This window comes from Leptodactylus fuscus, chromosome 9 (genome assembly GCF_031893055.1).
Source record: "Leptodactylus fuscus isolate aLepFus1 chromosome 9, aLepFus1.hap2, whole genome shotgun sequence".
Lineage (NCBI taxonomy): Eukaryota > Metazoa > Chordata > Amphibia > Anura > Leptodactylidae > Leptodactylus > Leptodactylus fuscus.
Window position 1 is genome coordinate 70,035,383 of NC_134273.1, and position 18,149 is coordinate 70,053,531.

The 18,149-nt window shown below is 42.4% G+C and overlaps 1 protein-coding gene across 2 annotated transcripts in view; it reads right to left on the reverse strand.

Annotated features, from left to right (window-relative positions):
* TGFBR3 (transforming growth factor beta receptor 3) overlaps positions 1–10,155 on the reverse strand; it is a 139,046-nt gene extending 128,891 nt beyond the window's left edge. For both annotated transcript variants that reach the window (XM_075286558.1, XM_075286557.1), the window contains exons 1-2: positions 10,021–10,155; positions 9,551–9,705 (exon numbers count right to left, since the gene is read on the reverse strand). In XM_075286558.1, the coding sequence (XP_075142659.1) occupies positions 9,551–9,608 (58 nt within the window). In that variant the 5' untranslated portion in view covers positions 9,609–9,705; positions 10,021–10,155. The remainder of the gene's footprint in view (positions 1–9,550; positions 9,706–10,020) is intronic.
* Between the last annotated feature and the right edge of the window lie 7,994 nt (positions 10,156–18,149).

The window sequence follows — 18,149 nt, forward strand, 5'->3', positions numbered from 1 at the left end:
ACACTTCTATTTTTTAGCTTTGCATGGTCTCTGCTGTGGATTCATGCGTTTACCACTATAGGGTGGATGTAACATATAAGGCTCTACAGTAATAAATAAGGAGCCTGCAGTGTACAAGCAATACAAATGCTGACTGTTTCCCTCTTCACGGGTGCTAGCTGCTCCAGATTCTTCAAACAATCTCACCACTGCCCAGATGTTTGAGACTTCAAGCCACAAAACTGGCCATTGATGGAGCTGCCCATTCATCACCATGTCTAACCTTCTCCTCTGACAAGTAAACATAGCTTTCACACTCTAATGGTTAACACTTAGCTTTGATAACGCCCTTTGATGCTGGGTTCTCATAGGTTCTCATAGGTTCTCATAGATCTGGAGGCTGATAGTTTAGGAGGGTGAATTGGTTGGTTAAACAAAGTGAATTCTGCAGGCAGCTCACTGTGTGTTATACCAGACATTGGTCAATCATTAACTCTGGAGAAACAATGTGGCGGCACCTTAGTTCTCCATGTGTTTGGTAAAAATTACCACCAAGTCCCTGTATGATAATGTATGAGCATCTGTGGTATATGGCAAACGTTTGAGTGCCCAAAAAATGGGCACTTCCCCATACACATGCATACTCGGTTCATCTAAGTGTGCATGCGTTTTCAATGCTGAGAGTAGAGTAAGCCCCTGCCAATCACCTTTGGTAGTGACATCTCCTGTGAGATCAAAAGATCGAAAAGATGATATCTGGGCAAAGAAGGCACCCATTCACAAGGTCTAGTGACAGACTCTGTTTAAAGGGGTTGTCCCATCACAAGGATCCCATCTCTACTGCTTGTTTATGTGGATTTAAGACTTTTCCTAAATGCATTGCTTTATCAAAACTGCTTTGTTTGGCCGCTATCTTAATTTATTCACTTCATTGTTTACACTCCGTTTCTATGGCGCATGGGATTATTTGTCAAGTGATGTAGCTGCCTGCTCTCAGGGGGGAGGGAGGGGCTGGGAGCAGCTCTGAGCTGTTTGTGTCTGATAAGTAGCGAGCTTCTCAGATAGGGGAGGTGAGAGCTCTGGGATTTCTGAGCTCTTATCAGTCGGTTTAATTGAATTTGGCTGATATGGGCAGAGATAGGGAGTCCATTACCTCTGTATGTAATGCAAGCTGACTCAAATCCAGCTCTGCTACATCAGCTTCACACTGTGGTAATTCATTTACAACCAATCCCGTGCAAGTGAAACCCCGCCCACCAATGTGCCGAGAAAAGCAGGAAGTGAAGAGAGCACAACAGCCTGCAGGTTAGTGAACAAGGATCATGGGAATACCCCTTTAAGGTAGACACACATCCTCCACCCCCTATAAGAGCATCAATCCTCAAGTGATGAGCCAATAAGTTGCAATAAACCCTGCAATATCACCATCAAGACAAGCATGTCAAACATTAACCCTTAAATTCTTACACCAGCTATTCCTCCAGTATCTACCATAAATGTGCATGCTTGGCCATAAGTGCATGCTTAACAGAAACAATGAACATCGCTTTTCCCTACGTGCAGGTGGGAGACAGTCCTGACACCACCTTACACATTGGATCAGAAATCAATCTCGTGGTAGTTGTCAGGTTCAGGCAAGTTTTACTATATATATATATATATATATATATATATATATATATATATATATATATACATATACACATACACACACACACACACACACACACACACACACACACACACACACACTGTATATAGGCACCTGCAGCTTTTACAAACTTCTTCCAAATCTTGCATCAATGTTATAAAAGTCAACCTATTATCCTGCAAAGTCATCTATGATGTTCTCTCAATGTTCAGCACAGGATGACGGTCATAAAAGCAGGACTGGGTCACTCTGATGCTTAAGATATATTTGGCGCTTCTATTTAAAGAAATAAAGGGTCAACATGTAAAACTGAGCACTTCATTTGCAATGGAAAAATATCTAAATCCAGCTGGGAAAGTATAGCAAAATCCACCTTTTCTTAAACACACCCCCTGCCCTGTCCTTGTACTTGGGACAATGTCACAATGAACTCCAGGGAGACATTTCCATGGATAATAGGAATTCTATTGGGACAGGGAGGCTGCAGTACACAGGGAGCAATGAGGAATCACAAGGGATGTATATTATCTGGATCTTGCAGCAGAGGGCAGGATTTCTTAAGCTGCTCTTTTAATAGGATTTTGACATGTCATTATTACTATTATTATTATTTTGTTATTACTGGCAGTCTATGACAGATATACACGACTGTTTAAGTATACTGGTGGATAGATGGTCTATATGTTCACCGTATACTTTCCTGTACATGTAACATTGCATGAATAAGTTACACTAAACATCTTGTGGGGGAGGTAGCTCACTAGACCAGTCAAAGAGAGGGACATAAAATATGCAGGAAACTGGTCTATTTAGAAAAAAAAGGAAAATAAATACATCTTGACTTCAGTCACAAAATGAGCAAAATAAATACAGTATTAAAAAAAACAAAAAAAACAATGTGAAACAAAATCCTGCTCGTCCGAGCTCTTAGGGCTAGTTCACAGGTGAACAAAGGGGCGGATTTTTACAGCGGATTTCGTTTCAAAATCTGCCCCTTTACAATAGTGGTCTATGTAGATTGCATTTTTTTTCTGCTAGCAGAAAAAAAGAAGCGACATGACTTTTCTTCAGGCGGAAGCCGCAGCACGCTAAGCCGCGGCTTCCGCCTAGCGGCAGCACGCTCCGCCATCGGCTCATTCATTTGAGCCAGCTACAGAGGAGAAAGCCGTGACCGCGATGGTTGTGACAGGCGGGTTTTGACCCGAGAGTAACGCGATTTCCGCGTCACTCTCTGTGTCAAAATCCACCCCCATGTGAACGAGCCCTTAACTAAACAGTAACAATAATCTAAATTATACAGGTAGCTTACTAACAGCCACATGAACAAACAAATTAGCACAATGCATTCACCAGACTCAGAGTATCAGGACAGACCCGAACGCCTCCTCTCACCCCATGGATCTGCCCTGACGTGCAGGATCTGCAGCCTTTTATGACCCCAGTAATGAGCCCAGTACTCACAGCTGGAGCTGAGGCCTGATCCAGACCCACCCTGGACCACACGTATGTCAGAAACCTGGGGCTGATATAGCGGGACCCCAGCACTCTGCCTGTCTCCTTGTCACAATCTCTATAAGGACACGCATGCACCAAGACCATGTCTACTTAGCACAGTGCAAAACATAAAGTCATATCCTTAAGTGAATAAAACAGCATGGCCATTATAATAGGTACTAAATGTGACTTGTTTGGGAAGCGTAATGTTTTAGTAAGCGCATGGTGCCAAGCACTTCACGTTTTATAAAACAGCCAAGTATTGTGCAATAGTTTAGAACAGAAGGGTAGAAGCTGTGGAGAGGCGCAGGTGACATGTCACATAAAACATTGCGTCTACGTCTGCGTCTTTCTTTCAGAAGTAGCTTAATAAATGGGCATTTGGTTATTATCTGCCGTCAGACCTTTTGTCTGGCAGCCTCGGTTCCTGCACCTTTGGCCCATGCTCCGGTGTGACTCACTCCAGTACATGATGCCCGGAATGCATGTTGTCTATTGCGTAATTTCTGTCTCACTTCAACCTGTCATCCGTAAGAACCACAGGTGCTAGATCTATACGTGACAGCTAGTATATCCACTCGCAAGCAAAGTAACCAAAACAATATCTTTGTTGTGCTGTACGGAGATTACGTCTAGATATAAAGAATCCTTTTTTACCGAAAAGATAAATTACAGACACAAATAAGTCCTGCCTGGAAATGCTTTACTTCGACAGGGTAGCGATGCCAGCTGCCTGAAATAGAGCGTAAGCATTGGCAGGCACAGTAGAGAAGAGGGAAACTCTTAAAAAGTCTATTTACACACATACACACTGTCTGCCACCTTGCAGAATACAGTAGTCCACTGATGGATTGAGAACCAGGCATGAAATTTACAAAGATGTTCCCGCCGTCTGAGGATATGATCAGACATCAGCTGCCCAATGGTGTGCCACATGTAATACAGTCTGTAAACAGTCATGGAACAACATTTCCTGATCCCTTTATATCAGGATTACCATGCCCAGCCAGACATGACGGACTAACTTCCAGTGGTGGCCATAAAGCTTCAATAGCTGTGCGGCCAAATGTTTGGAAATGGTATGTTGGGTTGGGGATCATAAAATTATCCGAAGCTCTCCATACCCTGCAAATTAGAGGAAGAGGTGGAAATCTATATGGGGCTACAAATGTGTGACACTGTATTCTACCTCCTTGGGTCCTCATAATATGGAGGTATTCTGCTTGACTTCTATGAGAGGATACCATCATAATACAATATCTGATGAAGCTTGCCACTCTTATTTCTTGTTACGTTCTATATGAAATTGACAGTATATAATCGTACAGCAGCGTTCCTATATATATACTGTATCATAATCCAGGAGGATGGGATAAGACGTGCATAAGCCTTATGTCTCTGTTTACATACTATGATTTATTGGGAAAAATAAGGATAGATAGATAGATAGATAGATAGATAGATACAGTGCTGTCAGAAACAGGGACACAAAGTGTGCAGCAAACTGATTTATTTAGAAATAAATAAACCTTGACTTCAGGCCAAAAATGAGCAAAATAAAATACAGCCTTAATTTCAGGCAAAACAATAAGAAACAAAATCCTGCTCGTCTGAGCAACTAACTAAACAGAAATGTTAACCTAACTATACATGTGGCTTACTACCAGCCACATGGACAAACCAATAAGCACGATACAGTCTCACAGGACTCAGAGTAACAGGACAGACCCAGACGTCTCCTCTCACTCCATGGATCTGCCCTGAAGTGCCTTTTATAGGACAGAAACAGGCCTAGGACCCGCACCTGGGCTGAAGCTTACTACAGACTCGCCCTGGACCACACATAAGTCAGAAACCTAGGGCTGCTATAGTGGGACTCCAGCACTCTACCTGTGATAGATAGATAGATAGATAGATAGATAGATAGATAGATAGATAAATAGATATATGAATATAACTTGGAAATGTAGCCACCAGTATAAATTGTTAGCCACACTGGTACCTGACCTCTGGGAATCGGCCAGTTCTGTCTGTGTCTATGCAGCAGATCATCTTCTCTCTATGTCCCAGGATAGAGCAAAGACCAGCTGCCATCTTTCCTCTTCCATATTGAATTGGTCCTTTCCCAATACATTTACAACACTACTCTATATGAATCAGTGAGATTTTCTACGGCCTGGAGCAACTGCTGCGTTGAAAGGACAAACATCTGATAAAATCACTCTATCTTCCTTCAGGGGACTGACACGACTGCTCTGGAGGCATCTGTCAAGCCAACTTTTTACATGAAAGCAAAACTTTACAACTATACTGTGGATACGTAACGTTACATAGAACATTCTGCCAAAGGTGCAAAACCATGGAATTTGTGCAATGAAAAAGATTCATTTTACCCATGACGGAAAATGTCATTGCATTCATGAAGATGTGTTTTTCAATGACTTTGTCTATTACAATGTAATCAGATTTTACACACATACTATGTCACTGTCACAAGACCGAGAAGTCAACAAGATAAGTGGCTGCAGTCCAGTCTGCACACAGGCGAACTGAGCACACGGCAGGAAGCGCCATGACATCACATCTGATATCTCTGCCATTCATATGCAATACAGTAGGTATTACTCCATATATAATACCTATATATCATATGTAATTAGGTATACAGATCCATTCATTTCTATAGCTCCATACACAAAAACAGTTTTTTAGATCAATGTCCAGGCCATAGGAACTATCTGCTAAATGTAGAGCAGATCCTATTCATACAGATCTATGATTACTGGTGACATACGGATGCAATTTGCCACATTTTTTTCAGGACGCAGATCTACTTTTTACCGGACAGTAGAAAGAACACGGTCATGTGCATGCGGCTTAAATATTAGTTTATAAGTGAGCAGCCATAATAATTCACGGACATATTCTAGCCCCAAAAGACAAATTAGAGCACAATGTAACCTATTAAATATACCGTATATACTCGAGTATAAGCCGAGTTTTTCAGCACAGTTTTTGTGCTGGAAAAGCCCCCCTCGGCTTATACTCGAGTCAAGCAAAAAAAAATTAAAAATATTTATATCACTGCTTTCCCTAGAATACATATAAAAGTAGAAAATGACCGTGAAACACAAACACATTAGGTATCCCTGTGTCTGGCAGTGCCCGGTCTACTGAATATAGGGGATCTGCAGTCCTCCTGTTCCGTCGGGAAGGGGTTAATAGGAGCACTGCAGATACCCTATAGTCAGCCAGGCTGAATTCCAAGTGGGGGAAAAAAAACAGTCCTCAAGCTCAGGGAAGGGGCAGACAGACAACCAAAACACCCCCTCCCCTTCCCCAGCACCTACTGCACCCAAAAACTCCGACCATTTTAATTTTTGAAATTTTCCAGTAGCTGCTGTATTTCCCCCCTCGGCTTATACTCGAGTCAATAAGTTTTCCCAGTTTTTTGTGGTAAAATTAGGGGCCTCAGCTTATATTCGGGTCGGCTTATACTCGAGTATATACGGTAATGCAAAACCATGTAATACAATATCATATGACTTACACTGAACTATGTTTGTCTATTGGGAATAGTACGGTATTCCAAGAGTCAATTCACATGCTACAGATTTGCTGCAGAAATTTCTGAGCCTGAAAATCAGTTCCAGTCATTTGAATGTTCAAGAGGTTTCTACTACAAAAATGCTATGTGTGAATTAACCCTTACAGGGATTATGCCAGAAAACGTATTTTGCCATCATCCATCGGAGAGAGGATAAACACCTGATCAGTGTGGGGGGGGGAATGACTGCTGAGACCCCCTACCATTCCTGAAAACAGGTGGGCAAGCTGGTGGGCAGGCAAACTTGAGCCCCCATTCCTTTCAATGGGACCATTGCAGATAGCCAGCCAAATGAATGGGAGCGCTGGCACACCTACATTCGAACTGGTTGTGGTCAGACTGAATGCACAACAGAGGGAAATCAGAACCCATTCTTGGTTGTGCTGGGGGTCTCAACAGTCCGACCCCCTACAATCTGGCAATTATCTCACATATTCTTTATAGTATAACCCCTTTAAAGATCAATTGCTGCATAGAGGTCACTTTCACTAACACCGATGACAGATCACCTTAAGACATTGCTAATGACTTAACAAATAAATGCTGAAACAAAACGAAAACATATTATAGCTGCACTAATGTGCGTGACATCCCAATAAGATTAATGACACCCATTAGGACCAGAGGTCACCAACCCAATAAACAGCTACCCTAATGAGCAGAAAAGGATCTACGCCTAGTCCTGTGACTTCCACATGCCACTTGTCTTTGCTAGCATGCAGTAAAAGTCAGGGGCTTTTTATACCAGCTTAAAAACATTGCAACTCCGCTGTGTACAGAGACATGCTGCACTGTGCAGAGTCTGACAGACGTCCTATTACATTGCTATAAAGTGACCTTTTATATGGATAATTCAGATAAACGCAGCAAAATCTGCATTTAGTAGCTGAGCATCTGCATTTATAACAAGAGACGGCAAGATCATTGTATAAAGTCATCAAAGACATTACTAAACTAAATAATAAACTAAAACAGTAAAAACTGATCCACATTGTAATAATATAAATCTTGCCAATAAAGACTGATGGATTATCTATTGGGATCTCGCAGGTATCACTCAGAACTCCAAAATGTTGCAAGTACTGGTGCGGGTTCAGTCTTTGCAGCACATCAATAGTAGTAATACAAATATATACATTGTAACATTGATACAAGTGTAACAGTAATAATACAAATATACACTTTGTTACATTGATACAAGTGTTACCAATCCTATAGTCAGAATAGTCAGAATATATATATGAGACGAAAACAATGTTATCTCTGGAATAACCGTGTCCTGATTCTCTTTACCAGGTTTAGGTGTGCAGGGTTACTAGCGGATCACATGTAGCCCACCAATTGCATCAATGCTTAACATACCACAAGAAAATTTAGAATAATTTGCAGATCAGTGTTCAGAACATCTCTAGGGAACCCATCACAGAAAGGAAATCCATGCATTGTAATTCAATGAGATACAGGGCAGAAGTGATGCTCTGGGAGATGCTATGAAGAACAGCTGTGATGGTGCGGGCGCCTGTTACACTGAGCAGGAACACACAGACGTTTTATACGAAACAGGTGAAACACGGAGAAGGATTTATTCAATTGGAAATGATTTAGAGACACCATATATAGATTCCTATCCAATGTCACAATTTTTTGGGATAAAGCTGTACAGGAGAGGACTGTCCCAAGTGTTAGACTGCGAGGCAACACAAACACACAAGCACTCCCATCGGGATGTTATTGTGCAGTTTATATGGATTGCGGTGTACAGTAATTAACATAAACTAAGCCGCCTGCGTTACATCACACCATATGGGCAGATTAACTATTTCTATACTGCGCACAGTGATAGTTAGGTATCACTAAACTTGTCTTACACCACAAACGTTGCAGAACCACTAGTCACAGCACCACTAGTCACAGCACCACTAGTCACAGCACCACTAGTTTCAGCATGCCCTGTCATGAGAACTGCCAGTGCACAAGTCAATTATGTAGCATACAAGCCGTCCAATAATGTAGCAGTACCGGAGATGACCAGTCTGTGGCGCATAAGACAAGCATAATGTTACCTGGCTGGGTATCACTTCTGCTGCACCAGGTGAGAACACGGACTTATTCACATGCAGAAGATTTGTTGTACAAATTTCTGTGACTCAAGTTGCATTTATCTGAATGGGATTGTTTTGGCTGCAAGCCCCATACCGATAAATGGGACACTAGTAGAAATTTCTGCAACCAAATCAAGTGTGAATATACTCTAACAATGCAACATTAGACATTGCAGTCTTTCGCAAACAAGATGTATAGAATAATGCACCAAAAATAACATATTAAGCACGAATCTCAGTAGCAGCGACAGCAGGAAAGTTGCGATTCTCACTTATCGCACACAGATTTGGACGCAATAATACATAATGGTTACCATATGGCTCTCTTTCGCGTGGGATATGTGTACGTAAACAATCGGGACTTATTCACACCACAGTAAAACACGGCAGCGAATGGAAGTATTCGCATGAATTTATTTATGTATATGTCAGATATGGTTATGTCATCACATGACAGGGTACAAGCTCTAAAATCACTGAGGACGGAACAAGGCCTGTGTGTGACATCTCCGGCCGTCATGCAGGGACTTGTAGTTCTCCACCGTCCCATAGACAATATATGGTTTACATTTATATAGTCCCATTGTGTGAAATGACTTTCTTTGTCATGCATCTTTCTGTCTGTATTTGAACCCTACAAATTGTACAGCGCTGCGGAATCTGTTGGCGCTATATAAATAAAATGTATTATTATTATTATATTATTCATTGCTATACCTGCAGACGACCAGCTCCAGCAGAGAAGACATACACTTAGGAAGCCCAGAGTCCTCATCTTGTCTTGGAGGAATATTCTATACAATCCGCCGCAGTCCACTGATAAGTTCCCCCAGTTTGTTATCTTATTTTTCTACGCCAGAGCCTTCTGCAGCCTGGGAAGGAAAGAGAAGAAAACTTGAATCTGTAGTTGATGAGAACATCCTGCTGACATCTCCCACCCCCAGCTCCTACAGGACACAGCGCAATAGCAGAGTTTACAGGAGCACACACTAGACACCCATGGCATGAGCCCTGAATTACATACAGTTTGCAGATTGGGGAGTGTGCAGAGGATGCAACAGATTGCAAAACATCAGAAGCCATGAATAAGATCCATGCAGCAGATGAGTGAGCTGCAGCAGCCAGCCCTGACAGGCAGGCAGGGATCACTAATATGACAGCAGTGGCATTGCCAGGGGCACACTCACCCTCAGCTCTCAGGCACAGGCTGTCCAGCTTCTTCTGCCCGCTGTCACTTCCCACTGGGCTGAAGTTTCAGGCATCTCCGGCTCTGGGACACTCCAAGCTGCGGAGAGGAAAAGAAGGGGGCGGAGCTCCTGTACTCCCCGGGGCGTGGCCTGGCACTAGCACTGTCCTGTACTGCTGCAGCTGCTGTTTGTGTGGAGCCTGTCATAGTGATGGCTGCAGGGCTACTAGCGCCATCTGGTGGCCAGTAAGCAACGTGCACTGTATGCACTACAGATGGGCAGGAGCTGCGATCTTATGTGCGATTACTTGTTAGGTTCATGGACAATAATTATTATTATCATATATATATATATATATATATATATATATATATATATATATATATACATGACATATAATATTACAATAATATAGGACAGGTTGGCTGAACCCACTGCAACAATCATATTGTATGATATTTACCAGAAATAGGCTCCACTTTTATTTCTTTACCTACAACTTAGTGGATTTAAGGGTCTGTTCACACTGAGTTTTTTGCAGGCATATTTTGACTCGGAATCCGCCTGGAAAAAAAACGCCTCCCATTTATTTCAATGGCAGTCACTAGCAATTTCTTTCAGCTAGCGGAAAAGCCACATGACCTCTCTTCAGTCAAATTCCGCCTGGAAGGAGCCATTGAAATCAATGGGAGGCAGAAGAAACGCGACGCAAAAATGCAAAAACTGCTTGTGTTTTTTTAAAGAGAAGTTTCAGGTCCATACACTTTGCTGGAGCAGAAAAAAACGCATCATGTAAAAAACCACCTCTTACGTCAGGGAACACGGGCCGGAAATGCCGGAATTTGACCTTAGTGTAAACACGGTGGGAAAAATCACGGTATTTTACAGTACAGGCAAAGTGGATGGGATTCAAGTGAATCCCGTGCTCACTTTGCAGTAAAAACCGTGGAGCGGACATGCCGCGGCTTTGGAAATCGCAGCATGTCAATTATATCTATGGAAACAATCGACTATCATACTTAACCCTTTCAGGACCAGGCCCTTGTCCCTGGTTCGGATTTTAATATTTATGCTGTTTTTGATGGATAGATCAAAAAATTTTTTTACTGCTGTTAAAATATTTTTTTCTTTTGTGCATTATTCCATAGGGATTTATTTTTGCATGTCTTTCCTTTTTTTAAGATATGAGACTCTCTAGACAATAGAGTAACATAATTGTGTCTGGTTTTCACATTGTTAATGTTTTTAAATAGAACAAAGTGTTGCAAAAAAATTAATTGTATCTAGTCACCTGTATGTTTTGATGACAGTACATTTAAAAAAAAAAATAAGACATTCTATATGGTAATTTTTCACAGAGCCCTCTTAGACTCAAACCAGATACCTTACAGATACAAGATGTCCATGAATAAATGGATCATACATGCGTTTTTCATGGACATTTTTTACATTGTCATATGAGTGTAGCCTAAGAAGCACTAACTGGAAGGAGAACATGCCCCGGCCCACCAGCGTCAAAGAATAATTCAGATGGACGTGTCTCGATTGGCCATGTTCCAGGAGTGTCCAGAACTTGCAGCATGCACAGGGTTTGGAGGACTACAAAGACCGTGTGATACTTGACAGCATCACAAGTCTAATTTCTGAAGAAGGCGAGTTTAGGGGGAACACCCAACGATCCTACAGATATGTCATATAAGAATTCCCCCGGATTAACCTTTTAATATTTGGATTAGGTTGCAGTAAGGATCGGATTAGTTTGTGCAAATGGAAACCGGAGAAGATAAAATATTAGGTGGGAGAACATAGCAAGCAAAAATTATAAGAACCCCTATGCTCCTTAAAGGTATATATGAACTTCTTATCTTTACAAAACATAGCGTATGCACATTGAGCATGCACCTGTCACCCTAAAAGCACTGTAATGTCCTGTAGGTTAACATAATAGGTTACAGGTAATACCCCAGTCGGCATCTTGTTTGCTGAAGCTAGAACGTCAATGGTTAGCATCTTCTCCAAGACCGGACCACACCGAAGCAGGTCACCAAGATCAAGATGTCTTATATTTTCTTACGCATCTGCAAATCCCTAATCCCAATCCAATCCAAACATTCCGTATTTACTTTAGGAATAGAAGGCTCACTAATAGGTTTATTAGACAGAGTTCTGTCTGTTTTCAGCCTTCGTATGTAATAGTTCTTATTGTATCTGTAACATTGTAGCATAAATTGTTATTCATCCTATGCGGTCATTTCTCAGAAGAGATTAGCTCATTGAGCCGGGGTTGGTTATACTTTCTTATGACAAGGCAGGGAGAGGTGTATTATGACAAGCAATATTTATAAAGGCAAAGCACCAAGGTGAATTATTTCAGAAGTTCAACCACATAACATCTGGCGATAATGTACGTAAAAGGTGGGCGAGTGCTTCGCTCATCACACTGCAATATCTGAGGGTGTAACAGGTCATATGAGTATATGGAACTGATATAGCATGCAAGAGGTGCTGACATAACTAAGAATGGCCCAGAAGTAACAAAGAAATGGAAGTTAGGAAATACCATAAGTTAACCACATTTAAGGTGGTAGAGTTTCCAGTTTGTAATAAAAAAAATAATCAGTGACTAGTTCACATTATAAAAGGAAACCCACCAGAACTCCCATCCCTGCCATCTCCCTACTCTCTAAAACTCCTAGCTATATGTGACATTGCATCTACTGGATTATCCAAGATGGCACAGTGTAAGTGGCAGCCTGATACAGAAGCTCCAAGCTGCAACCTTTGCTATTTCACTCTTTTTTGTCTGTATTTTCAAGAATCCTCTACTCAAGTACCTTTGCACTTTGAATAGTTAACTATTTGTAATGGAAAAACCTGCAGACTATTTTCTAAGGTATCCTTTTGTGTCTATTGTTTACGCTTGGAAGATGCCTGCGGTCGGCTGGAATTACTTGAATGGTCCTAAGGTGCAGTGACATGGTTCAGCCACTACACAGAGTAGAGAGCTGTCTGCTCCATTCTCTGTGTATCAGCAGATTGGTGGGGTACTGAGTTTTGGATCAACAGTGATCCAATATTAATGATTAATCATTAGGAGAAGTCATTAATATTTTTAGCCTGGAAAACCCATTTAGGCTGAGGCCACACTTTGCAAAAAGCTGCTTTTTGTTGCAGATTTTGCTGAGGTTTTTTGAGGCAATAGTGGCCCCTGCACCCCAGAGTATAATGATTGGAGACCCAGGAGAGGACACAAACATAAAAAACGATGTTACTTACTTCTCCCGGGCTCCGGCAGATCTCCTCAATGTTGGTTCATAATGAACCTTGTCTGAGCCACATGACATCTGTGACGTCACAAAAGAGGCCCAAAGCCTGCCGGGATGCAGGAGAGGTAAGTAACTGTGTTTTTTATGTTGTTTCACCACCCCTGGCCCAACGATCATTATATTTTTCAGACCCCGGTGCATAATGATAGCATTGTTTGTGGGGTTCATGGGCCCACAGCCTCACTTATCGATCCCCGCTCCTGCTCGCAGCTGCATTCACGGAAGGGGAAGCGCAGGTGTCCCAACCCTGTTGATCTTTAATTGTTGACGTATTGTAGGTCATCCGTTAGTAAGTCATAGAAATCCCGTTTAATACCAAATATTTTTATATTTTATTTTTATACCACAAAATTTTTAACTGTCAGAATATTTTCTAATATATAGAACTATGACATGGACTTGAAGGAGCGTGCAAACAGACTATGGCAGATGTTTCAATGATATCAAAAATAATGGATTTTCCATTGCACGTCTGGTACTGCAGTTTGCCATTTTTTGCATTCCTGCGTATGATAAATATTTCCTGTGATCCACATTTTGGAGTTCCATGTCAGTAAATAGTTTTGCCACTTGTTTTGACAGCAGCTAAACAATTATTTTTCCGTTCTCTGTTGCGTATTGAACTCTTCCCTCTTTTTCTTCCATAACTTGAAGCTTGGAAAAGTGACATGGTCTACAGTGAATTCACTAATTTATAAGTAAAGTGCATGACCAAAATATAAGTCTGTCATCTAAACCCATAGTGTCGCATATCATACCAAGTTTTGAGCTTTCAATAGGACAGGGAATTACTTCATAATTGGTGATAGTCTCAGTGCTGGGATCCCCGTGATACTGAGGCCTCGTTCACATCTGCGTCGGTAATCCGTTCGGGGGAGTCCGCATGGAGACCCTCCCCGAACGGACTACCATATGCATTGACAAGCGGTAAACAGTGAAAGCCCATGGACCTCATAGACTGGAATGGCGTTTGTGTGCTTTCCGCACAGAACATGCGGATAGGAAATTAGTTCACGACCTACTTTCGTGTCCACATGACTCGTGCAGAAAGCACATGGACCCCATTATAGTCTATGTGGTCTGTGTGCTTTCACTGCACACCGCTTGCCAATGCGTTCGGTAGTGCGTTTGGGGGGGGGGAAGGGGGGTTCCCATGAACGGATTACTGATGCAAATGTGAACGAGGCCTGAGAACAGGAATACTTGCTGTACTTGGCTCCATTGCTCTTAACATCTCCATTTTTTCCCAGACCCCAAAGTATAATAGGTGGAGGCCCAAGGGAGGTGTAAAAAGTTAAAACCATTCATACTCACTTTGCGCTACTTCTTTTGGGCCTCCTCGCAACATCCGTTGCTCTTTCTCTGCCTCCCCAGGGACACACACAGCTGAAAGTCATGTGACTGCTGGTGGCCCAATCACAGACCTCAGAGGTGGCCCTGGACGCATGATGTCAACAGGAGATAGCCAGCGGCTGCGAGGAGGCCCAAAATAGGTAATAGAAGGTGAGTATAAATGGTTTTTTTGTAGGGGCAACATGGTGGCTCAGTGGTTAGCACTGCCGCCTTGCAGCACTGGAGTCCTGGGTTCAAATCCCGCCAGGATCAACATCTGCAAGGAGTTTGTATGTTCTCCCTGGGTTTGCTTGGATTTCCTCCCATTCTACAAAAGACATACTTAAATGACAAAAAAAAAAAAAATTACATTGTGATCCCTATATGGGGCTCACAATCTACATATAAAGAAAAGATTTTAAAAAATCCCTTTAAGGTCTAAAGACCACCAAATTATGACATATTATAGAAGTGCGGGTCTAGTATACAGCTCCCCTAACTCTTGGCTTTGGAACAACATGTTATTGGCTTTACATTTTTACATGCAGAGGTTTAGATCACATATTACTTTAAAACAAGAATTTAAAAAATATATATAATAAATTAAGAAAACTGGATTGTGGAAGCTTATTGGCCAACGTGGATTTTATGCGTAAGGTTGTAATATAGTCGTTTTGGAATAGCAAGTCTAATAATGCCTGTGTTGCTTCCTTGGACTTTGGCTAATCTTTCCGACATTGTGTAAAACTAGGTCTGAAACCTCAACAAAAAAAGCCCATAGGATGTAAATAAGAAGAAAGGGGTAAAATATTAGGTCATGTTCAGACAAAGAGTGTATTTTCGTTTCGATCTGATAGATCTCTTAGTACATATCAAACATGGATTGATAGGAATCAGGGGCGTAACTACCGGGGTAGCGGCTGCCACAGGGCCCGGGACATTAGGGGCCCGGTGACAGCCACTACTGCTGAGATTTTTTTATTTTCTTAATAGGCCATTAGCGTCTGGAGTTACTGCAGCTGGTAACGATCCCTATTTACTTACCAATCCTGGCAGGGGCCGGGATCAGTAAGTGACCCTTCAGGCTCCACAAACACTAGTATTATACTCGGGGGTCTTTTCAGACTCCCGAGTATAATGATCGGAGGCCTCGGAAAGGTAAAGGAACATAATAAACGTTACTTACCTTTCCACGCTCCTGGCAGGCTTAGGGTCTACTTGTGTGATGTCACTGACGTCACATGACCGGGGCCTGCGTTCCCGGTCATGTGAGGTCAGTACGTCATTAAAGAGGGCCGACACCACCTAAAACTGCAGCGGAGCCGGAGATAGGTAAGTAACAGTGTTACGATTATTATACAATTATTATAATTGTTCATGGGTGTTCATTATGGGGCATAATACAGTGAACAGGGGCCACAATGGGACATAAGTATGTGCAAGGGCCACTATGTGGTATAATACTGTGTGCAGGGGCCACTATGGGACATACTACTATGTACTGGGGCCACAATGGGACATACTACTGTGTACTGGGGCCACTATGGGGCATAATACCATGTGCAGGGGCCACTATGGGGGATAATACTGTGTGCAGGGGCCACTATGGGACATACTACTGTGTACTGGGGCCACAATGGGACACAGGGTCGGACTGGGGTGTCTAGGGCCCACCAGTGGAATTGTTTCTAGGGGCCCACCACCAGGACCCTGCAGACCAGCGATGCCGAGACAGGGCAGCTAAAGGTAATACCATCTCGGGAGCCATGCTGCTCACCTGCCATACAATGTGCAACAACACACTACCTAAACCTACTGCTACACTCTGTATGGAAAGTGATCAGCATGGCTCCTAGAAATGTTATCATTACCTATAGCCGCACTGTCCTGGAATAGCTGATCTGCAGAGGTCCTGGCTGTTGTATTATCACAGATGTAATATTGACGGCCTATCCTAAGGACAGACCATCAATATTATAAAGTTGGATAAATCCTTTAAAGATTTGTCCATGAACTGGATCAACCCATTTGCCTGGCGGGAGGTGTAAAATAAAAAAATAAAAAGTGCCTTCACCTGTCCCCATTGCTCCATTGTTCACTGCCAGTGTCCATTTAGTCTCGTGCCGGCACCTCCTTGCTGGGAGTCCTGCACCTCATGGGACCACTGAAACCAATTAGATACAGAATTTCCAGAAATAAGGCCATGAGACTGAACAGACACAGGCAGGAGGATAACGGGGCGCTGGGGACAAAAAGCTCAATGAAAAACACTGCGTCTCACTGTTGTGCCTAATTCATAAAGAGGACCTTTCACCATTTGGGGCACATGCGGTTTAATACACCGCTAGAAAGCCGACAGTGTGCTGAATTCAGTGCAGCTTTCACGTTCTGTGCTCCGGGTGAAGAGCTATCGGTGCCGGTACCATAGCTCTTCACTGTCAGAAGGGCGTTTCTAACAGTCAATCAGTAACGCCCTTCCTCACAGTAGTGTCTATTGCGCTGTACTGTGTGAGGGGGCTTTGCTTACCGCCTAGTGATGACGTTGAGTGGTGAGGAACACTACCTCCCCCCAGTACACGTCTATGGACGAGCATTATCAGGAGGGGAGGGGGCGTTCCTCCCCGATCTCACAGTACAGCACAATAGGCGCTGCTGGGAAGAAGGACGTTCCTGACTGACTGTAAGACACGCCCTTCTGACAGTGAAGAGCTACGGTACCGGGACCGATAGCTCTTCACCGGGGGCACAGAATGGGAAAGCTGCACTGAATTCAGCGCACTGTCGGCTTTCTAGCGGTATATAAAACCGCGTGTGCCCCAGGTGGTAAGAGCTCCTCCTTAACATCTCAATATACTGTACATCACACTATAAGGATAAGACCTAACACAGCGTCCCACAGCCAAAAAGCGCTGTGGGAAAACCCCCGGCGGCATCATGTCAGTTTTCCTGCAGCGCTTTTTGCAGAAACTCCACAGAGGTTTGCTCTGAGGACTTTCTGCTTCCATTATACCTATAGGGACACTATAGGTGTTTCCGTAGGTATAAGTGCTGCAATTTCCAAAAACTGCAACAGTTACCTACAAACTCATACATATACATTCATATATACTCACACACACACACACACACACACACACATATATATATATATATAAATATATATAGATATCTATCTATATATAGATATATATATCTAGCATATACACATTTATATACATTCATATACCATATATACCATATATACTAACATATATACATACACTCACGCATTATTATAGAATGCTGTATATACACACACATACCTGTATACAAACATACAGTCCTCACACAGTATACAAGACACATGCTTTAACCCTTAAGTACTATCATGGTGTCTGTCATAATGATATGTGTATGGTAGTGGTGTATGATAGACACCATGATAGGACTTAAGGGTTAAACAAATGTACACATATACATATTAAATATTAC